General features: G+C 56.1%; 1 protein-coding gene across 6 annotated transcripts in view; it reads left to right on the top strand.

The window, feature by feature from the left end:
* Myo7a (myosin VIIA) overlaps positions 1–22,834 on the top strand; it is a 53,822-nt gene that overhangs the window by 29,835 nt on the left and 1,153 nt on the right. For 2 of the 6 annotated variants that reach the window (XM_038313862.1, XM_038313859.1), the window contains 25 exons: positions 636–845; positions 969–1,172; positions 1,387–1,563; positions 2,021–2,104; positions 3,084–3,211; positions 4,595–4,721; positions 5,370–5,489; positions 5,880–6,053; positions 6,766–6,993; positions 8,238–8,408; positions 9,007–9,124; positions 9,707–9,833; positions 10,379–10,548; positions 11,196–11,386; positions 11,847–11,971; positions 12,330–12,487; positions 13,421–13,574; positions 17,307–17,462; positions 17,856–17,961; positions 18,557–18,670; positions 19,416–19,503; positions 19,681–19,787; positions 20,633–20,818; positions 21,184–21,300; positions 22,078–22,161. In XM_038313862.1, coding sequence (XP_038169790.1) covers positions 636–845; positions 969–1,172; positions 1,387–1,563; positions 2,021–2,104; positions 3,084–3,211; positions 4,595–4,721; positions 5,370–5,489; positions 5,880–6,053; positions 6,766–6,993; positions 8,238–8,408; positions 9,007–9,124; positions 9,707–9,833; positions 10,379–10,548; positions 11,196–11,386; positions 11,847–11,971; positions 12,330–12,487; positions 13,421–13,574; positions 17,307–17,462; positions 17,856–17,961; positions 18,557–18,670; positions 19,416–19,503; positions 19,681–19,787; positions 20,633–20,818; positions 21,184–21,300; positions 22,078–22,161 — 3,624 coding nt within the window. Of the gene's footprint in view, positions 1–635; positions 846–968; positions 1,173–1,386; positions 1,564–2,013; positions 2,105–3,083; positions 3,212–4,594; positions 4,722–5,369; positions 5,490–5,879; positions 6,054–6,765; positions 6,994–8,237; positions 8,409–9,006; positions 9,125–9,706; positions 9,834–10,264; positions 10,549–11,195; positions 11,387–11,846; positions 11,972–12,329; positions 12,488–13,420; positions 13,575–17,306; positions 17,463–17,855; positions 17,962–18,556; positions 18,671–19,415; positions 19,504–19,680; positions 19,788–20,632; positions 20,819–21,183; positions 21,301–22,077; positions 22,162–22,834 lie in introns of all 6 variants that reach the window. The other 4 variants (XM_038313864.1, XM_038313863.1, XM_038313861.1 and 1 more) reach the window with 4 other exon arrangements.

Here is a 22,834-nt window from a genome sequence, read left to right as displayed (position 1 = left end):
AGTGACCAGTGTCATGTAGCCCGACTCAGGCTGCCAGTCACAAGTGCCACCGAACACTGAAGTGTGGCTTGTCTAAAGGCCATGGCTAAAATTGGGAGGTGCACACAATTATGAAGACTTAGCTGAAGAGGGGGGAGGATGTAAGGTACCCATGTGATTTTTATATTTGATTATATGCGAAGTTGATATTTGGGAAATATGACCCAAATCATGAAAACATTATTAATATTAGTTTTTAAAACATCATCATCATTATTATTTTGCTTTTTAAACATGGCTTATATTAACCTTTCAGTCAGTTCTAGTACAGTGTTCCCAGCCCCATGGCCCAGGACGTCTGGCATGGAGGCAGGGAGGGCACAGAGGCAGGGGTGGGCATGGAGGCAGGGGAGAGTGTAGAAGTGGGGGAGGGCATGGAAAGGGGAATGCTAGAGGAGGTGTCCTCTGTGGTCCAGGGGTGCTGGACATCTCTCTGGCCCAGATGGGAGCTGTGAGCACAGTCAGCCACCCCGTGTCAGGATCCTGGTGGAGTCAGGGTTGCTCCTGCTGGTCTCTTGGGCTCCCTGAGGACAGCTGTTCTCTGAGGCCATGTTGCTGGGTGCTGACTTACTTCCTCTGCATCACCCCGCCTTCAGGAGCGTCTGGCCCAGCTAGCCCGTGAGGATGCGGAGCGGGAGCTGAAGGAGAAGGAGGAGGCCCGGAGGAAGAAGGAGCTGCTGGAACAGATGGAGAAGGCCCGCCATGAGCCCATCAGCCACTCAGATATGGTGGACAAGATGTTTGGCTTCCTGGGGACTTCAAGTGGCCTGCCAGGCCAGGAGGGCCAAGCACCTAGTGGCTTTGAGGTACTAGGACTTCGGGGCAGGATTTCCTGATATCCAATGCTGGTCTGAAGAGGAGTGGGGACAGCAGCCTAGCTGCCTTTGCTCCGGCCCTGCTGGCTAATGGTTGGGACACAACCCCCCCAGGACCTGGAGCGAGGGAGGAGGGAGATGGTGGAGGAGGACGTGGATGTAGCCCTACCCCTGCCTGACGAGGATGAGGAGGACCTCTCTGAGTACAAATTCGCCAAATTTGCTGCCACCTACTTCCAGGGCACGACCACACACTCCTACACCCGGAGGCCCCTCAAGCAGCCACTGCTCTTCCATGATGATGAGGGTGACCAGCTGGTGAGGCTGCCTGCAGCTGGGTCACTGCCGATGGGGCTGGGCTGGTGCGGGGGTAGACGCTACCCTTGGCGGTGCCAAGGTCTGACAGCCCTTGTCCCAGCACCCAGCCTAGGGTCAGTGCACACTGCAGGTGGCTGGCTGTCTCCAGCTTCTTCTCCAGGCCCAGGGCCCTGCTGCCCTCCCTGGCTTTCTGACGCCTGTACTCCATCCTCAGGCGGCACTGGCTGTCTGGATCACCGTCCTCCGGTTCATGGGGGACCTGCCAGAGCCCAAATACCACACAGCCATGAGCAACGGCAGCGAGAAGATCCCGGTGATGACTAAGATCTACGAGACCTTGGGCAAGAAGACGTACAAGAGGGAGCTACAGGCCCTGCAGGGTGAGGGCGAGGTGAGGCCAAGGTGCCCCCAGCTGACAACAGTTTGGGCGAGTGGGGATGATGTCATCATGGCAGCCTCGGGGAATCAGCAGAAAACGTCCTAGGATCTAGCTGTCTCTGCCTGACCCAGTGCCCGGCCCTCCTCTGTCTACTCGTGAGAATAATGTGTGATCATTTGCCAACTGTAAAGTGCTTATCCTCGCTGAGCAGCCACACTGCAGAGCGGACAAGCTTTGCTGTGTTAGTGACAACTTATTGGGAGGCAGACAGTGCCCAAGTCTCAGCAGGGGGTGAGGGTAGAGAGTGGCCTCATGGCCTGCACCTGGTGAGCATCTGTGTGGAAATGACACACACGTGCACACACACTCACACATACTCAGACACACGCACGTGCGTGTGCGCACACGCACACACACTTCCCATAGCCCCACTGTCTGGATATCACATCCTTTCTGTTACATGGCCCAGCTCCCTGAGGGGCAGAAGAAGACCAGCGTGAGACACAAGTTGGTACACTTGACCCTGAAGAAGAAGTCCAAACTCACAGAAGAGGTAAGAAGAGACCTCAGGGCCTGGCATCGCTTCGGGGTTCCTTGGGTGGCTGGACTGCAGCATAACTAGACTGGGCGTGGGATTGGGAGGAGCAGGGGCGGTTGATGCCTCCCTTCTGCACAGTACAGCATTGCAGCAATCACTGGACAGGAATGCATGGGAACACACTGGGGTGGGGGCTTCCCAGGGCAGGGGAAAGAGTGAGGAGGGGCTGTGCACACCCATGCACACACATGAACACACATGAACAGGAGGCTGCTGCTCACTAACACACACCACACACACACCATCGAGTCCTTCCCAGGACCTGTCAGCCTGGGAGCAGACTCCTGTGGTGGTCTGTTGGTATCTGTACTGCGACCCATCAGTCAGCCCCTCTCCTCCTGAGGCCACCAAGGCCTTCCCCCCAGGGTTGTCTAGGCTGGGCAGGGGGCCGATTAGGACAGACAGACATGGGCTCAGTAGATGAGGACCTGGCATGGCCCTCTGTCTATGATGGAGGTTCTCTCATGGCGTCTGAGTGGGGCAGCTCCTGGGACTGTGTGAGGCCAGGAGAGACACACATCTACTGAGAACTGGCCATGTCAAGCCCGGGGCCTTGATAACCAGGTGGTTGTAAGCCAGGGTGTACTTGATGCCAATGTTGTTGGATGATGGTTCCTCTCGGTGTCAGGGATGGGATGTATCCTGTCTGAGAATGGTTTCTCTAGGATGGGAACTGAGGTGCTGGGGGCAGTGGAGACCACAGAGGAGAATTTACCCTTGTAGCAGGTGCCATCAACCTGGCACTCCCAGCATGGGGTCTAGTTCTTAGTCCTAAGGATGGCGTAAGGACAAACTCAGTGGCCATCCTCCCATCCGCTTGCTCCCTGTGCAGTGGTTGGCAGGGGCAGTACCTTACCTGTGTCTGCCTGCTTCCTGTGGGGTGGGTAACACCCCAGCCTCACCTCTTCTACTCAAGCCTGTCTCCGCGGCCCAGGTGACCAAGAGGCTGCATGACGGGGAATCCACAGTGCAGGGCAACAGCATGCTAGAGGACCGGCCCACCTCAAACCTGGAGAAGCTGCATTTCATCATCGGCAACGGCATCCTGCGGCCTGCACTGCGGTCAGTGCCCGCGGGGCAATGGCGGCTGTGGCTAGGCACCTCTAGGCAGGGCCTGGGGGCAGGGGGCGGTCGGAGCTGGTAGTGGCTCCATCACTTTAGCCACTGACGAAGCAGAAAGGCTTGCATCTAGCTCTGTTACCGGCTAGCCATGCGACCCTAACCTGTCTCCACCGTCTTTCTGTGCCTTATCTGTAAAGGTGGAATAAGGGACCTGAGGGAAGGTAGCGAAGGGAATAGCAGTCCGGTACTGGTAGCTATGATTATTGTGCACCCCCCGCCCTGAGTTTTCTGCTTTAACCCCATTGCTGCCAGCTCACCTTCATGCCGCTGGCCCAGACCGAGGTCAAGGTTACTGTGGGAAGCCCGTTTCTGGTCTGTTGGTTGAGTGGGGTCAGGCCGGAGACTCCACACTGGTCTGTGGCAGGATGGGACCTCGATGAGCCAAGCCAGCTTCACTTACAGTTCTGATCGTTGGCCTGACGGCTGCCTGTCTACTTTAGATGTTTTAAGTGGTCCTTGTTTTAGGAAATGATTTGGGCAGAATGTGTGCACATGTGTGTGTTATGTTGTCATGATAAAGAGATGGCAACTTGGAATCTTGTTGGTTCTTGAACTCTCGAAATTAGGAAGCTACTGAGTTAGACAATCCTGCTTCCTACCCGCACTACCCGCAATGAATGCCCTGGGGGTCACCACATCAGTGTGTGTGTGTGCATGTGGACATGTGAGTGTGTGTTTATATGTGTATACATGTGTGTGTCTGTGTGCATGTGTGTGTGTGTGTGCCCTGAGTAAGCCCTTTTGCAGCTCCGAGCTCCCAGGACAGAAAAAGTGCATGTGCGTGTGTGTGTGTGTATGTGTGTGCATTGTGCACTGTGTGTGTGTATATATGTGTGCATGTGGATGTGTGGATGTGTCAGGACAGAAGATATGCTAAGAGCACACGTTTTCAGCTCAGAACAAGTGCGATCCCTGGTATGCTGGCACTCACGTGCTGGAGAGATGGGTGCAGAGAATCCGACTCTGCTTGAGGCCCTGAGATGCTCCCCAGTGCCCGGCTTGTTTCTGCTGTGTCAGCCTGTGGGGTCCCTTGCTCAGGCAACCTCAGTGGTGGGGTCTAGGCAGCACCAGGTTGATTATTCCTATTTGTGAACATTAGGGGCTGTGACCCTTGAACCTGTATAGGATACAGGCCACTTTTGTGGATGGTGGACCCCATCCGGAGATTTTGCTAAATCTGGGCCGTGCCTTATGACCCACAAATCTAAAGAACCTGTGCTCATCCTCCTCACCTGGCCCATCGCTGTCTCCTGGCAAGCCTTGGACTGGCTGGGGGGGGGGGGTTGTGACTGGGTGTCACTCTGAGGCCTTGTCTCCTCCCAGGGATGAGATTTACTGCCAGATCAGCAAGCAGCTCACACACAACCCATCCAAGAGCAGCTACGCCAGGGGCTGGATCCTTGTGTCTCTCTGCGTGGGCTGTTTCGCCCCCTCCGAGAAGTTTGTTAAGGTAGGGGGTGGTCTGGGGCGGGAAGGGTGCAGGGCTGCTCTATGCTGGGACAGAGCTACCTAGTACCCCACAAATATCCCTCACGTGGGATTCCGGGACTTGTCCAGTTCTGAAATTCCATACCTCTCAGACTAGGAAATCCCCACTGTGGGGACAGAGACCCTCCTGGGTCCTTGAAGGTCCCGCACCCCCTGCCCAGTCCCTTCCTTTCAGTTCCCCTCTGCCAGGTGATGAGCACTTGGTTCTGCCGGTCCCACTCTCTAGAGGTCAAGAATGACAGGGATGTGTCCTGAGTACCCCGAACATGTATCTAGAGACAAGCACTTCAATATCACTCTGTGCCAGGCTCTGGGTGCTAGTTGGGTGCCATGAGGGTGGAGGGAGGTGGAGGAGGAGCCCCGGAGGAGGTCAGCAGTGGCAATAGAGGGTACAGAGAATGAGGGGGTGAGGCAGGAGAGAAGATCGACCGCATAGCCTTGCCACCAAGCTATCGGGCATGTACTGGGTTCCAAGGGTGACAGGAGCAGCCTCGTAAAGAGGGCTGTAGGTGACCCTGCCGGAGCAGCGGGTCCCAGGTGTGCCTGGATGGACTGCAGGCTGCCATGGCAGCTTGGGTGGAGACTGCCTCATTGAGTCCCCTGTCTGCAGTACCTACGGAACTTCATCCACGGGGGCCCACCTGGCTACGCCCCGTACTGTGAGGAGCGCCTGAGGAGGACCTTTGTCAATGGAACTCGGACACAGCCACCCAGCTGGCTGGAGCTGCAGGTCGGCGAGACCCAGCATGTCAACATGGCGTGCATGTGGGCACATGTCCTCCGGTGCCCCAGAAACACCCTTCATGTGGAATTCCGGGGTTCCTTGAGGATACAAGGATCCCCAGAATACGAATCCCCAGAATCCCCGAAAGGTCACTGACCCTCTCTGTCTGTCTTATGCCCATGGAACTCAGTCAAGGCCATGCTCCTGCATTTCTTTCCTCCTGGTCTTGGGTCCCTGGCCCAAGACATCCAAATGTCCCCTCAGGGTAGATACCTGTGACAGATCTAGGAGGTGTCCCAGTTGGATGCAGAGAGTGTGGGGGTCAGCTCCAGCCCCATAGGCGGCCAGAGTATAGAGAGAGTGACGGGGCCACATGATTACCTTGGTCATCCTCAGGCCACCAAGTCCAAGAAGCCCATCATGTTGCCTGTGACCTTCATGGACGGGACCACTAAGACTCTGCTGACGGATTCCGCAACCACCGCCAAGGAGCTGTGCAACGCTCTGGCTGACAAGATCTCACTCAAGGACCGCTTTGGGTTCTCCCTCTACATCGCCCTGTTTGACAAGGTATGGCGGACCAAGCCCAGAGTGGTGCGGTGCTGCCACCTGCTGGCTGAGGTGTTCACAGGAACGGGCATTGCCGGATTTGTGGGGATTTATGGGCATAAAGCTCTTGGGCATCTGGGTACCCCGTGGCCATAGGTCCAGGGCTCACTCCAACCACAGGTGCCCAGGGGGAGGAGAAAGAGAGGTTGGAGAGCAGTCACTGCGCTCCCCGGGGTTGCTTCCACTGGTGAGATGTGTGCAGGGTCTTCTCAGCCACTGGTCCTTTCTCTCCACTTTTTCCCAGCTGTGTGAGTTCCTCTAGCTTGGGTGTGCAGTCTTTTCTACTGAGCTAAGCCTGGGCCTTTGGAGTTTCCTCTGTCACCGGGCAGACCCAGGGACAGGACCTTGTGCTTGGGCTTAGTTTGCCTGGAGTTTTCCCTCACCAATAAGCTCCCCCAGTGATGGTTTGCTTGACAGCATCCTTTGCTCTGAGAAAAAAAAAAAAAAAAACTCCTACACACACAGGCTTGATACTGAGCCTTGAACGGCAGTCACTGTGTATGCCACATGCCAGCTGAGAACCTGTACCTGGGGTCAGCCTCCCAGGGGACCTAGGACACATCCCTGCCTCCTCATGCAGTTCTCGCGGAGGATGGACCTTTGAAGGCTCTGATCCCGTGCCTGCCTGTTGCCTATCCTCCCCCCGCCCCGTGCCTTCTCTCCTGGCTTTCAGGTGTCCTCCCTGGGCAGCGGCAGTGACCACGTCATGGATGCGATCTCCCAGTGTGAGCAGTATGCCAAGGAGCAGGGCGCGCAGGAGCGTAACGCGCCGTGGAGGCTCTTCTTTAGGAAAGAGGTCTTCACACCCTGGCACAACCCCTCGGAGGACAACGTGGCCACCAACCTCATCTACCAGCAGGTGGTGCGAGGAGTCAAGTTTGGGGAGTACCGGTGTGAGAAGGTGAGCGGGTGTGTGTGTGTGTGTGTGTATGTGTGTGTGTGTGCATGCACGCGTGCATGAGCTGCAGGAAACCACGGCCCCCTGTGCGCTATCCACAGTGCTGAGAATGGTCTGATGGCAGCTGGGCATTTCCCAGGTTCCTTTGGGATTCAATGCTACTTGATCTCACGTGAGCTTTGTGGAGTGGGTACCTAGAAGGCTGTCCTGATTCCCCGTGGACGGGGTCCGTGCAGTCCGCAGTGCATGTCATGATACTTGCACTTGCCGATGGACTAACTAGCCATGTGGTCCTTAGTCCAGGAGCTGCTCTGAGGGACCAGATCCAGTCCTGTAGACCGAGGTTTGCAGGTGCGCACCAGTCTATCCCCTTCTTGGGACAGAATGGAGTCTTGGTTTTGAAGCTAATGGTGGCGCTGCCGGTACCTTGGCTCTGTTGGTGACGGCAGGATGAAGATGGATATATAGTGTTGATATTGAGAGGGCTCGTAATTGGTGATGACGGTAGTGCTGGCGCTGGTGATGGTGTTTATTGGTGTTGGTGGCAAAGGGGACATTGGCAATAACAGTGGCAGGGGTGGTGATGGTGTGCATGCGGATGAGCTAATATTCAGAGTATTCTTAAAGTCACCTCACTGGATGCTAAACCTTCCACTCGCTGGGAAATAGAAGTTGCCTACAAGACCCCTGAGAACATCCTCTATCACCCCTGCTCCTATACAGAAACCCCAGGAGCCACAAGGAAGTACTACCCAGCTGCTGGGCACCAACCTAGGCAGAGAAGGGCCCCACCCATGCAGATTCTCACCTTGCTCTCTGAAGTCGAGCCATGTTGTTACCACGCTGAGTCTTCCCAGGGAGATGGTGACAGTGGTGTGCCCCCATCAGACCATCTCTGTGTCCTCCTCCCCAAGACGGGCATCTCTTTTCTTCTAGACTTTCAGCCCGAGTGTCTTTGCGGGGCTGAGCTGTAGCATCTGACCATCCTACCAACAGGCTGTCTGCTCTCTTTTGCTCGGTTATGAGCCCCTAGACAGAAGCCAGCCAGCTCTGTGCCGGTGCCTAGGGGACCAGGATGGGGCAAGAGTATGGCTGTGGGTTTTTAGGGATCCCATAGTTGCCCTTTGCAGAAGAAACATGACATCGAGACAGGGAGAACACAGGGTCCTGAGGGCTAGGGGTCCCAAGCTACAGGGGGCATGGCTGGGAAGGGCATCCCTAGGGTCTGACGGAGGCCCCCTCCTCAGGAGGATGACCTGGCTGAGCTGGCCTCCCAGCAGTACTTTGTGGACTACGGTTCTGAGATGATTCTGGAGCGTCTGCTGAGCCTGGTACCCACTTATATCCCTGACCGTGAGATCACGTCTCTGAAGACTCTCGAGAAGTGGGCACAGCTGGCCATTGCTGCCCACAAGAAGGTAGGAAGAGGGAGGGGCTCGGAGGAGGGGTATCACTGGCATCCAAGCCATCACAGGTGTTATCTAACGCCTTCTGCCTGGGAGGTTGCTAGGGGCTAGGACCTCTTACCCTCACCACTACCACTACCACCACTGACATCATCATCCATAAGTGTCCTCTGTCACTTCCTCTGGGATGGGTACCTGGGACACAGGAGGCTCAAAGTTGGTCCTGCGGCCTCTTGAGAGGCCACCCATCCTCTCACTTTGTCTGCTCAGCTCCCTGTAGGCCCACCAGGTCCTGAATGCCCATCCAAGGGTTTCCTCCAGGCCTGGCCCTCCCTTGTCGAGAGTGTCTTCCTCCTGCATCCCTCCATCTCCTAGGGGGAAACACCCTGTCGCCTTGGCCATCTCCCTGAGGGTGGAAGCTATGTGTCCCCTTTTTGCCTGAGACCTGCACAGAAACAGACTTTCCAGAGCCCCGGTGCTGGTTGGATAGGAGGAAGCAGTGCAGCGGGGCTGTCCGTGGGCTGATGGGAACAGAAGCCCCTGACAAGGTTAGCTGGTTTCTAGGGCCTGACCATTGCCTGTGGTCTTTATCCCACCCTGTCTTCCACAGGGAATTTATACCCAGAGGAGAACGGATGCCCAGAAGGTCAAAGAGGATGTGGTCAATTATGCCCGCTTCAAGTGGCCTTTGCTCTTCTCCAGGTTTTATGAAGCCTACAAATTCTCAGGTATCTGCCCATCATCAGCCCTGGATGTGACCCCAGCCATGCAGAGGGAGGGTGGTTATCTGTCTGTAGGTGCATGGTCTTCTCAGGTCCTACTGCTAAGGGGCTATGGGGACAAGCAGTCAACGATGACCAGCAGGTGGGGCTCATGGCCCATAGGGTTGAAGCCCCCACTCTGCATAGAAGAGGGTAGCCAGGTTATAGATGGGCTGTTCTGTTGGGCTGTTTACCACAGAGGGTGGGTGGTTGTGGCGGAGGGGAAGCCACTGGCTGGTGCCGGCCCACATGGTCCATCACCTCCACTTGCCTTTGTGGTCATCGCTGGGCATGTGCTCCGGGTCAGCCCTGAGCTGATTCTTGGCTTCCCAGAATTGCCAGGTGTCAGAGCCACAGGCAACCCTGAGATCTAGTTGTCTGCTCTTGGTGCAGGACAGGGACCAGAGGCTAGCCTCACTCCCCCTATTTATAAGCCGGGAATCAGTACCCTCCTGCCGAAGATGCCTCCTCGTAGTTATAAGGATTAGGGAGGAGCGGGGGCCCCAGATCAGGGAGGCCCCCCTTCCAGAGCCTCTGTCACTGTCCCAGGCCCTCCCCTCCCCAAGAGTGACGTCATCGTGGCTGTCAACTGGACGGGTGTCTACTTCGTGGACGAGCAGGAGCAGGTGCTCCTGGAGCTGTCCTTCCCAGAGATCATGGCTGTGTCCAGCAGTAGGTAGGGATGGCCGCCAGGGCACAGAGGGATGGGAGAGCAGGTGCAGCACCTGGGACTGGGGACACAATAGGTGTTATCCAGGGGGAGCTCTTTGTCAGCTGAGAAGCACCCGGAGTGGGTAGCCACTTTCTACAGTGCAGTGCAACGCAGCCCAGGGCATCTGTCTCGGGCCAGGAGGAACGCAGCTCAGATATGATGAGGATGGGGGGTGGGGGCTTCCTGATGGAAGAGGCATCCAGGCTAAGCCTTGAATGGGGGAGTAAGGACATAGATGGGCAATGAGGAAGGCACTGGGTCAGAGTGGGCTACATTCGAGCCAGACCTGGCTGTAGCCATGCTATGTCTGCCTCAAAGGGGACATGTCTGAGATGACCCTTACCTCCCTGTGGGTGTCTGGGCCACTCTGACAGGCTGGCCTTGGTCCCCTTCAGGGAGTGCCGCATCTTGCTCTCACTGGGCTGCTCTGACCTGGGCTGTGCTACTTGTCACCCAGGCTGGGCAGGGCTGACCCCGGCTGGACCCTGTTCTTCGTGTTGGTCCTGTAGGGGAGCAAAAATGATGGCCCCCAGCTTTACGCTGGCCACCATCAAAGGGGACGAGTACACCTTCACGTCTAGCAATGCCGAGGACATCCGTGACCTGGTGGTCACCTTTCTGGAGGGGCTGCGGAAGAGGTCCAAGTATGTGGTGGCACTGCAGGACAACCCCAACCCTGGTGAGTGACTGCTGCCATGGGTGCTCAGAGGTGGCAGGCAGACCGGAGAACCATCCAGCAGGGTGGCTGGCGCCTTAGTATTATTACCTTGTCTAGACACGCGCCCAGGGCAGAACTATCTGTGCACACAGTCCGTGGAATGCCCCTCCTTCTGGGACTATAACTTGCCTCCTACTACTGGATCCAAGTTGTATGGGGTCCTCCCTACCTACTGAGACAATGGCACCCCTTCTGGGCAGTACGGAGGGAAGTGGGATATGATGCTATCACAATGATAATGGAAGCCCAGAGGATTGTGGGAACTTGGAGGTCAGATTCTCCACTCAGCCTGGTCATAAGTGAGGCAGAGGGGCAGAGGAGAGGCAGGGGAAAGCCTGTGTATCCAAAACTGCAATTGCATTGGCCTGATTGCAAAGGGGAAGGGAGGGAGGAAGGCCAGGAGTGAGGAGGAAGGAGACGGGCTTTGAGGAGGAGGGTGACCCACGCTCGTGGCTTAATCTGGCTATGGGGTTTGCTGAGTGTGGAAAGGATAGAGCCTCGGTGCTTCTGTGAGGAGTGGCCGGTTATATCACCAGCCCAAATGAAGATGTTCCAACCGAGCCCCATTTTCTGCCCCTATGTGTGGACCCGCTCACCTTGCTTCCAAGCCGGCGAGGAGTCTGGCTTCCTCGGCTTTGCCAAGGGAGACCTCATCATCCTCGACCATGACACCGGAGAGCAGGTCATGAACTCGGGCTGGGCCAACGGCATCAACGAGAGGACCAAGCAGCGTGGGGACTTCCCCACTGACTGTGTATACGTCATGCCCACTGTCACCCTGCCGCCACGGGAGATCGTGGTATGTGGCCTGCACTGGGAGCCTCCCCTGGCCCCTCCCTTTCTCTCCTTCTCACCCCTGGTGTTTGGAATGTAACAATCTGCATCTTCTGTGTAGATGGACCACAGACTTAACGTATGGGTCTCTTCCAAACTTTTGTCAGTTGAGGAGGGCCCTAGGGGTAGGGATGGGGGGATCATTGTCACAATGTCTGAAGGGAAATGGGGCCACAGCTGGGTGAGGGTCCTTTTCCTGGACCGCAGCTCAGGGATTCAGCACGGCTCTCCGGGCAGCTCTGTGCAAGTCCGGGAGACTGGGCTGTTCTGAGTGCAGCCTGCTTGAGGCACAAGAGCTGTAGGCATGGGGAGGAAGGCTTGGTGTCAACCACCATGGAGACCAAGTCCCTCCGCCCCATCCTGGAAGGCATCCCAGTGGCCCTTGCAGACCGACTGACAGGCACTCCGTGTTCCTTGGCTCCTAGGCCCTGGTCACCATGACCCCAGACCAGAGGCAGGATGTGGTCCGGCTCTTGCAGCTGCGTTCCGCAGAGCCAGAGGTGCGCACCAAGCCCTACACCCTGGAGGAGTTCTCCTACGATTACTTCAGGTGATTCTGGGTGACAGGTCTAGGACAAGAACGGCCCACTTCGAGATGCCCCCACCTGAGAGCAGGGCCAGGTCGGGGCAGCATAGACAGCTTCTGTTGTCCAGAATGAACCCCCTCGGGTGGTCTCATCCTTCCTCTAGGTGGTGCCTGTGCCACCCGAGCAGGTCCCCTGCCCTGGAGAGGGGGCTGGGCAGGAAGATGGATGTGGTGGGTTTGGGTGCTCGGCTCTGACCAGGGGTGTCTGGGAGCAGTGCAGAGGCTCCCAGGGAGGTGGCGTGGGAAGGGGGCGCTCACCAACCGGGGCTCTCTATCCAGCTTCCCGTGGTGGGGTGGGTCTGACCATCTATGCACCTGACAGACCCCCACCCAAGCACACGCTGAGCCGGGTCATGGTGTCCAAGGCCCGCGGTAAGGACCGGCTGTGGAGTCACACACGAGAGCCGCTCAAGCAGGCCCTGCTCAAGAAGATCCTGGGCAGCGAGGAGCTATCCCAGGAAGCCTGCATGGCCTTCATAGATATCCGCCACCACAAGGGGTAGGGGACCACGGGGAGGGTGCCTAGGACAAACCATGGCAAGACTTTTCTCCACGTAGCGGGCTGGGTCCTGGGGACAGATGGAAGACTGAGTCCCTGGCACCTCACACTATGCAAGGGATGGCCTCATCCGTCACCTCCTCTGGTCTTGCCATTCTGTTAAAATATAAGCATTTTGTCCTAGACTGGGCACAGAGACAAAGCTGTGGCCAGAGCTAGCCCCCTGCCTCATAAGGATGCCATGCTGGCCAGAATCCACGGTCATGGTACTGGCCCAGGAAGTGACCCAATCTATAGGGAGGTTTTCCTGAGGCGGGTGGCATACACCAAGGTTCCAAGGCAAATTAGCAGGGCTGTTTCAAGGGTACAAAATAATTCAGCACATCTGGAGGGTGGATGCCTTCTGAGGAAAGGCTCCCAGGCCCTGTTAAAGCTATGGCTGCTGGAGGTATAACTGGGTGGTGTAGGCTCGCCTAGCGGGCCAAGGCTCGGGGTCAATCCCCAGCAACACACACACTCACACATAGACACACAGATACACATACTCACAGAGACACACACACACATACTCACACAGACACGCACAAAGACACACAGACACACATTCATACCCATGGAGACACACTCACACACACAGAGAGAGACACACAAGATTAGTCTGTGTCCCATGAACAGGGGAGCTTCTGGGCAGGGGGAGGTACAGCTAGATTGGTGACTGGACCACATTTTCTGGTGCCTTGAACACTTGGATGTAGGGTCAGGGCTTGAGGAAGGATGGCTATGAAGGGGAAGGGAAGGGGGGTGGTGAGCAGGCCACATCCACTATGTAACTCAGAGACTTGAGTTCCAGGTCCCCTACTTCCTAGGCCAGCGTATCCCCTTCAGCAGCAAGAACTTCCTTAACGGCCTCCCACCTGTACTCAAGTACATGGGTGACTACCCATCCAAGAGGATGCGCTCTGTCAATGAGCTCACTGACCAGATCTTTGAGGGGGCACTGAAGGCTGAACCTCTCAAAGATGAGGCCTACGTGCAGATCCTGAAGCAGCTGACTGACAACCACATCAGGTGAGCAGACGTTTGCGGTAGGCTGTCCTCATCAGCCTGGCCTGGGGCCCAGGGTCAGTCTGTCAAGAGCCAAGAAGGGGCAGTGCGCTAATCTGCAGCCCAGCCCTGCCAGTGGCCATTCCCGACATCTGTCTTAACTCGGGCTGAGGTGGCTTTCGGCCCATGGTCCATCTGGAGAGGCTCCTGGGCTGGGAGCATTGGGCCTACAGGATATCCCTCCTTCATGTCCTTGCTGGGTCAGGCTGAGGCAAGAGTGGGAAGTCAAACCCAAGCTCACCTCAAAGACTATGGTGAGCTCTGCCTGGCTTCTCAGCCCACCTCCTACTGCGTGAGACAGTGTGGAGGAGCCTGTGGCACAGTATAGAAGGTGGGGGAGACTTCCCAGAGGGATCACGTCCCGTGAAAAGCCACCACACTCTGTCCCAGGGTTGATACAGAGGCCTTTCAACCACGATAGTCACAATTGTCAGTGTCTTACGGCGAGGAGGCCAGCCTCCTGCCGCCAGGTCTAATGACTTTGGAAAGATGAACAACAGCACTGGGAAGACCCCGGTCTTCAAGAATCCAATTGAGCAGTCCCCTCTCTGGTCCCCTCAAGTCCTCAGTGAGGTTAGCTTACAACGCTGTTTTCTATAGATCCCATAGGAAGGTCCTTAGTTACTGTGTTGTGGTCAGAGTTCTGTCCAAATGAGATCCTAGCTGATGGGAAAGGTCCTGAGCCTGCGGTTCTGGTAAGGCTCAGGAGGTGGCCCTGTTGTAAGGAGATTTGGTCTTTGAAGAAGCCTCACAGCCACACAAACCTAGCTTTTGAAGAGTCAGGACAGTGTTTTGATCTGCGCGAGTTTGCACGAGCTACTGTCTAATAAACCGTCAGTGTAAGGCGGCTGCTCCCCAGGGATGGATTTAAGGAATGGACAGCAGGTCTTTCGGTTAAAGCTTGTCCGAAAAGGCTGTGACTATCTCAGACCTCCGAGGTAAGGCAGTCCTGGCAAATACTGAACAACTTGGGGGCAGGGGGTCCTGCCATTTGAAAGCAAATTGGAATGGAGGGTCTGGGCAAATGGGATGCGAAAGGAATGATCCATAGGGCCTGGCACTGCCACTCAGGAGGGAGTGTCTCATAGGAGTGTAAGGATGGGGACCACAGCCTCATATTTGGCTCCATTCCTAAGTAAGACTGGGGACCATTTTGTAGGATCCACCTGACTTTTTAAATGCCAAGAGAGGAGCGTTGCATCAATGAGAGCCTACAGCTTCTTCTCCCCACTGCCCCCCCCCCCACCGCACATCAGGGTTTTAAGGATACTGGGATTTTCCTTTAGTGAACGTCATTAAGAGTCCATAAGTGCTATTGTGATAGAGGTGGTCGTCAGTGCCCTGGAGTGGAGACATCCCAGACTGTGTGGGGAGCTTGTTGGGCTATGAGACTGTCATAGAGATTATAGGGACAGTCTTTAGGGACCGGACAAGGGACTTTCAGGATAAGGGTCTCAAAAAGTCTTAGATGGGCGTAGAGTTTAAACACGAAACCCCTAGCTAGGAAGGAAATGGGGCATCAAGGAAGACTGGGGCTTGCTATTAAGTCCCCATACACTGACAACAGGTAGGCGTGGCTTCTAAATGGAGCTCTCAAAGTTTTCTGAGGTGGGCATTAGCAATTGCTGAAGCTGCATTTTGAGTCTGTCATTTGTACCTTTCATGATCCAGTTTGGCCTTTCTGGCTCTCGAGGTCCCTCTTCGTTCATGAAATAGTCGAAGGGTGTATCTGGTGAAGTAGGGAAGAGGAGTCTTGGGTCTCAATAGATGGTTGCCGTCCGTGGGGTCCGGACTGGGATACTCGCTCATGGTCTCTGCTAGACTAAGCTGAATGGTGGTGAGGGTCCAGGGTGATCCCTGTTACCGCCTGCATCTTGTCAAGGTTAAGATATCTGAACTCTGTCACCGTGAATATACATTCCCAGCAGGTCCTTCCTCTTGTGCTTTTATAGTGATGGCCTGATTTGACCCGTTCAATTCTGTATCAGGTGCCACAGTAGAAGCTGAGCTGGTTGTGACTGAGTTAAGCACCTTAGCCCAGCCAGGCAATGCTGAGGCAGGTAACTCACAGCAAGTGGTGGTTAAGGTGATAAATGTTTGCCAGGTTAGGTCAGAGCCACAGTGGACCCTTCAGTTTCCGTAAGGAAGGTAAAGGACTTTGAGTCAATGGCCCCAGGTTAGATGGTAATTGGGACAGCGGGGATGTTTGCCCAGGTGATGTGGAGGTCCCTGTTAGCCACCCTGTGAAGGAAAAAGTTGCTGAGGCAGAGGAGGTGGCTTTAGTTGCTCTGTGAGCTCTGTGTATGGAGTTGCTGAATGATGGTGAGGGAGAAAATGCATCTGGGGGGAGTTGGGGTGAGAGGGGCAGAGCCTTCTCCCCCTCCCTCCCGCCCCCGTATAGGCCACCAAAATGCCGTGTAAGGTGGCATCTGGAAGCCAGTGATGCAGGTGGATAAAAGAATTTACCAAGACAGAATAAGCAAAGGGAAGGTTTACAGAAACAAACTTCTAGGTGATGGTGGCTGAGTTCACAAAGGACTCTCAGCTGGGAGACAGGGGAAACTTTTTAGGGTAGTTAAAAGTCATGGCCTTGCCCTGTGAGACACCTGTGTCTGGCTCCCATTGGACAGTCAGCTGGGCACCTCGTCATTTTGTTGAGAGCTGAGTTCTGTAGTTTATGCTGTTTCTTTTTTTTTTTTTAAATATTTCTTTATTATGTATACAATATTCTGTCTGTGTGTTTGCATGAAGGCCAGAAGAGGGCATCAGATAGTTGTGAGCGACCATGTGGTTGCCGGGAATTGAACTCAGGACCTTGAAAAAAGCAGGCAATGCTCTTAACCACTGAGCCACCTCTCCAGCCCCCTGTACGCTGTTTCTTTATGGGCCTTGCTGTCCGTGTAAAACGCCATGTGTCACTAGGGGTCTGTTTCTAGATGATCTGGCCTGCACGTTAAATCTTCTGCAATGGGGCTAGGACACACAGAGACAGATCACAGCTGGGGCTTGGTGTGATCTACTTTCTGAGAGATTGCCTTGCTCCCCCTCGGAGGCAGCAGAGTCCTTGACCTATGTCTAGCCTGCCCCAAGATCGTGACAGCCTAGTTCTGGGACTAGACTCGCCTGGCATATCCATCAGAACGGTGTATACTCTCTCCCGTCTTTGCGCTCTGCCTTGTTTGTAAGCTATACCCTGGAAGCAAACCCATCAGATCTCTTCACACCGCCAGGCCATGCCCTGCGCAGGGTCACCTCTCATCTCTCCGTGTCTGGATTGGTCTTGTTCTTCAAAGCCTACGTTAACACCACTTTGTACCCCTTCCTCTAAGCCTTCTTGCTCCATCAGGCCAGAGAACCAAGGGGCGCCTGAGGATGTAGGGGATCTGGCTTAACGGTGTAGACGAGTTAGCTAGCGTATATATTCCATGTGTGCTAAATTCCATGACCCTGGGAATGTGTGACTTTGAGGATAAAATCTCAGCTGACCCAGACAAGAGTGCTGAGCAGCTACGGGCATCCATTCTTGTTTCCCATAGACCCGTGACTGCATGGCCTGGCCTGACCTGGATGCATGGCCGCAAGGAGTAGCACTGCTTGGTTCTGGCTGTCATGCATGTGTGTCTGTTCGGTCCTTGGACAGAGGTGTAGCTTCGGGGTGCAGGGTTCCTGCGATTCCCTCTGGTCCTCCTCCCACAGGTACAGTGAAGAGCGGGGCTGGGAGCTGCTATGGCTGTGCACGGGCCTCTTCCCACCCAGCAACATCCTCCTGCCCCACGTGCAGCGTTTCCTGCAGTCCCGCAAGCACTGCCCACTTGCCATCGACTGCCTGCAGCGCCTGCAGAAAGCGCTGAGGTAGGGGAGCCTCGGGGGCGGGGGCCGCACCCAGCTGTAGGACAAACCCTTGGGCGAGGGCAAGAGCACCCAGTGTGAGGCCTTACAGCGGCAGGAGCCGCAGCCCATGCCGGCCACAGCTGGGGAGTCTGGCTGCTCCTGGAGAGATAAATCTCCTGGGAGACAGGGAAGGCGGCCCCTGGAGCCCCTGAGGACTTGGCTCACTCACACCCTTTGCCCTGGCTCCACCCCCTCCTTCAGCCAGCGTCCCACCTACTGGGATGGGAACTCGGGGCTCGGGAGGTCATATAACTGAGCCCACCGCTGGGCCTAAAGATGGGGATCAGGCTGGGGCCAGTCTCTTGTTTCCTCTGCTCCCTAGAAGGACACGCTTACCCTCTCTCCGCGTTTCAGGAATGGGTCCCGGAAGTACCCTCCGCATCTGGTGGAGGTGGAGGCCATCCAGCACAAGACGACCCAGATTTTCCACAAGGTCTACTTCCCCGATGACACTGACGAGGTGAGGGGCTCCGCGCGTGGGTCCGACCCTCCCGAACAGGGCCAAGCTCCCTCAGGCTGCACAGGTGCCTCTACCACCACCCAGCACCCTGACGCCTCATTCTCTCGCCCTTGGGTAGAGCCAGACTTGATCAGAAGAGTACAGACAGACAGACACCCCTCTGCCCCCGCAGTCAGGCTTTGGGATCCTGGAGACTCACAGCTGATGCTACCACCACAGGGTTCTGTAGCAAACTCAGAACTTTCCCGGCATCCTGCCCCCCTGTACTCCACCCTTCTCTCCTCTCTCCCTAACTCCACCCCCGCTCAGTCTGGGTGCTTTTCCCTGTCCACTCCCTTGGTTGCTCCCCTCCCGCCCCCCGCCAAAAATTGCCTGTGAGACCCCGCCTCTGTTCTCACTATCCAGGCCTGGTCTGGTCTGGCCAGAGATTTGGGAAGGCCCAGGTGGGAGTGTTTTTTTTTTTTTTTACTGTCTCCAAAGGCAGCTCTGGATCCAACAGGACAGCAGGATAGGGCAGGGGTCTTGGAGGAACTTGGGTAGGAGGAGACCAGAGATGGGGAGGGCCCTGCAGAAGTCAAGTGAGTGCTACCCCTAGGCTTTTGAGGTGGAGTCCAGCACCAAGGCCAAGGACTTTTGCCAGAACATCGCCAGCCGGCTGCTCCTCAAGTCTTCCGAGGGATTCAGCCTGTTTGTCAAGATCGCAGACAAGGTGGGTCCGCCCGACTTCGGGAGACTTGCAGGGGCCCTGGGAACCTACAGGGCATGGAGGAGAAAAGGGAGACACCTGCGTGGAGTAGCCGGCTGCCCACCTCCTTCTGGCCCAGCTGCCCCTCAGGCCCCGCCCTCTGAGGCACTGCACATGGCTGCAAAACTCTTCTGAGAGTCATGTGCCCAGGGGCCCTATGCTCTGGATTCACAGGGCTGACTTGATACCCTCAGCAAATTCACCCTTGAAATAACCCTCAGAGGGTAGAATGCTTATTACTGCTTCATCAGAGAGGTTAGGTAACTTATCGAAGACTGCACAGCAGGACCCACATTCTGGTGTGCCCTCCCTAAAGGTCTCCCAGTTCAGCTGTCATGCCCGCTCAAAGGAAGGCTTCCTGGAGCATCCTAGGGGAGAACTGGATGGTCCCTCCTACTGACCACTGACAGCTGTGTACACTGTCTCACTTTGTGATGGTCAGAGCCTGTGGGAGGAGCTGGACACAGATGGCAGACACACTTGAGGCTGAGACTAGATCTCGTTCTCGGTCATGTTGCCTTGGGCCTGCACAGTGCCAGGCACTGGGTGGGATGATGCCATTCCAAGCAGGAGGCATCCAGGTGGTGTGGGCGGGGCTGGCACAGGGAACCCCTCTGGCCGGGGGTGGAGTCTTTCCATAGAAGCAGGTGACAGGAATGATGGGCCAATCAGAACTGAGGCACACGGGCTGCCATGGTTACCTCCCCAGGTCATCAGTGTCCCTGACAACGACTTCTTCTTTGACTTCGTCCGACACCTGACAGACTGGATAAAGAAAGCACGACCCATCAAGGATGGTAAGGGGCCAGGCTCTGGCTTGCTAGAGGCATGAAGACAGGGACACGCTGGCTCCGGGCCAGGCTGCAAAGCCCACTGGCTAGCCAAGCGAGGGGCTCCTCCGGGGCTGGTCCAGGCTGGCAGTCAGGGAACCGTCTCTGCGGAGACTCCGCGTGACCAGCTGTCCCATGCCACAGGAATGGTGCCCTCGCTCACCTACCAGGTGTTCTTCATGAAGAAGCTGTGGACCACCACAGTGCCGGGCAAAGACCCCATGGCCGACTCCATCTTCCATTATTACCAGGTGAGCTGCGCCGCGGCCCCTTCGCGGGCGGCGAGGCCAGAGAGTGCCGCCCGTGACCAACACCCAACACGGCTGGTGACCTCCTGTGGAGACCGCTGAGTCTCCAGACAGTTGTAGCAACTCAGACCCTTGTCTCGCCACCTCCTGGTCCTGGAGGCTGGACTGATTCTTCTGAGGTCCTTGTCCTTGCTAGCTCAGGCTGCTCCGAGTTCTCTGGACACAGGTGTTCGCTGGTGTGGCTGAGTCCATCCAAGCCCTCTGGTTCTGTAGGCACTGTTAGACAGGAAACCTGGGGAAGCTCACAGGCAGAGCCTGCCGTGTCTGCTTTTGATTCCCTCTGACCCTCCATTTAACCCCTTGCATTCGGCATCTTCCTATGTTGGAGGGGCAAACAGACGCAGAGAGTTCAAGTGATTCAGGTCACACAGATGGGGGGACTGGGCTCCCAGGCTTCCTGACTGCTGCTCTGTGCTCTACCCTGGGCTGCAGCCTGCTTAGCCTTGAGTGAGGAACAAACCAGGATTCCCGGGAGGCAGAGAAGGGGATGGTGGCTGCTTTGGTGCCTGGGAGCAGGGCCTGCCCTCATTCAAGCCTGGGGAACCTAGTTCAGGAGAGGAGGGATGTGGAATTGCCTCGGGTTCATCCACTAGGACCACCTCACAGGCTGCAGAAGGGCAGTGGACGATGCTCCAGTCTGGCTCTACCAGGTCCTAGGACCGTACTGCGCCTTTCCGGTCCCGTGCATCATCTCCACTGAGGAAGCAGGACCGGCTGAGGAAGTGCTGGGCCCAAATGTAGGGGGACTACGGGAGCCGCTTGTGCCTACCATCTGCTGTTTCTGGCAGGAGTTGCCCAAGTATCTCCGAGGCTACCACAAGTGCACTCGGGAGGAGGTGCTGCAGCTGGGTGCCCTCATCTACAGGGTCAAGTTTGAGGAGGACAAGTCCTACTTCCCTAGTATCCCCAAGTTGCTAAGGGAGCTGGTGCCCCAGGACCTCATCCGGCAGGTCTCACCAGATGACTGGAAGCGGGTAAACACGGAGGCGGAGGCGCGGTGGGAATGGGGCCTCTGTCCCAGGAGTTGGGGCAGCAGATACTGGCCAGCAGCTAAGGGGAATGCCTCTCCTGTGTGGCGAGGGCCACCCGTTATTCTACCTCTATCTGCTTCACTCTCTAATCCCCACCCAAAGGATTTAGTGACCCTATGACATTAGTTTGTCCCATCCTGGTTGTCTAGGATGACCTGAATTTACTTGATACCTCCGGCTTATCTGCATGGGTTGGGGTGGTCGGAAGGCAGTTGGCTGGGGTAAGTGGGGACTGTGGGTCTGTCAGTGTGGACAGGCAGGAGTAGAGCGGAGAGTGGTGATTCTCGTCCTGACCTCTGTCCCCACAGTCCATCGTCGCCTACTTCAACAAGCACGCAGGGAAGTCCAAGGAGGAGGCCAAGCTGGCTTTCCTGAAGCTCATCTTCAAGTGGCCCACCTTTGGCTCGGCCTTCTTCGAGGTGAAGGTGTGCCTTCAGGAGATCTTCAGAGGGCAGGCAGGGGCACAGGGTGGGGTGAGACGGCAGAGACGGGCATGAAGGTGGCAGTGATGGCCTTGAACATAGGCTGGAGACAAAGGAGGAGCTGCCTTAACTTCGACACACTGGAGGGACCAGAAGCTTGGCCTGCTGAGGGAGATGGTGACACACGTAGGCCAGAGGGAGGGAGGCTTGTCCTGTAATAGTGGGCCCTCGTGAGGCAGCAGATCAGGAGGCCTTGGCCGGGGTGAGGAGGAGGCCGTGCCCGAGGTGAGGAGGTAGTCTAGGGTGGCTTCCTGGAAGCAGGTGATGTTGGGCTTTCCAGGAAATCCTCTGTCAAGGATTCTGTGTTGACAGAGCCCACAAGCCTGAGAGCTCGGGTCTGGGTGGGAAGTAAAAGTCAGGTGTGACTGATAGTGAGAAGCAGGATGGCAAACAGGTGAGCATCAGGGTCTCCTCAGGGGATAATGAAGCCCTGGAGGGGCTTCTGTCAGCTCTGGCCACTGGGAAACCTTTGGATTGAGAGAAGACATAGCAAACCACCTAGGGAAACAAGAGGAAAAGGATGGAACCTCTGCTGGGGACTCACGAGGCTGTGGGCAGAGGGGGAAACCAGGAGGCCACGGCTGGGCTTCTGTATCTCTGGCTCCATGCAGGCAGCAGATCAGGTTGATTTTGTCCTGGCTAGGCTGGCTTCACACCTGTCTCCGAACCCCGGTCTTGCTCTGAACCCCCATCTGATGGTGTCTCTGTTTTCTCTGCCAGCAAACTACAGAACCAAACTTCCCTGAGATTCTCTTAATTGCCATCAACAAGTACGGGGTCAGCCTCATCGATCCCAGAACCAAGGTGAGCAGGGCCAGCGTGGTCCCCACAGCAGAGCCCCTGTGCGTCCATCTTGAACGGCTGCCTGTGTCTGCTCTGTTGGCTTACTCATTTGCACCACCAGAACTGTAACCTTTGACTTTACCGTCAGACCCTTGCTGCCCAATCCCGCAAAGTCTGTTTAATGCTCAGCTTCCCAATGTCACTGCATGCCACAGACTTGCCGCCCCTTTCCAAAATGCTCTCTGCCCATCTGGTCAGGTTGGTAACTGGTAGCACCCTACACTTGTGCACCAGGAAGGCCAGTCCCACTACGTCCCCAGACGCTGTGCTCCTGAATAGTTGGTGAAATCACTAATGACCGTCACCTTCCCCTTGCTGCAGGGGCGCTCTGTCTTCATCATTCCTTTGCGGACATTCTTGGGCCTCTGCTCTACACAGCCCAAGTACACTGTGTCCTTCCCAGACTCTTTTCTGCTTTCCCCCTAAATTCACCCATGCTACCTCATTCAAACCAACAGCTGCCAATGCTCCCAGGCTACTTAAGTTTCTATATTTGGCTCTAAGCACCCAACAGCCTCCAGGGATTCCTTGGGTGTTCAAGGCAAGGCAGGGAGAGGAAGCTCCCCGGCAGCCCCACACAGAGCTGGCTCCTCCCTCTTGTTCCTTTCCTATGAGGGCTCAGGGCTTCTGCGAG

This window comes from Arvicola amphibius, chromosome 12 (assembly GCF_903992535.2).
Source record: "Arvicola amphibius chromosome 12, mArvAmp1.2, whole genome shotgun sequence".
NCBI lineage: Eukaryota > Metazoa > Chordata > Mammalia > Rodentia > Cricetidae > Arvicola > Arvicola amphibius.
The sequence above is the reverse complement of the archived record's forward strand: the minus strand, read 5'-3'. Positions and strand labels throughout refer to the sequence as shown.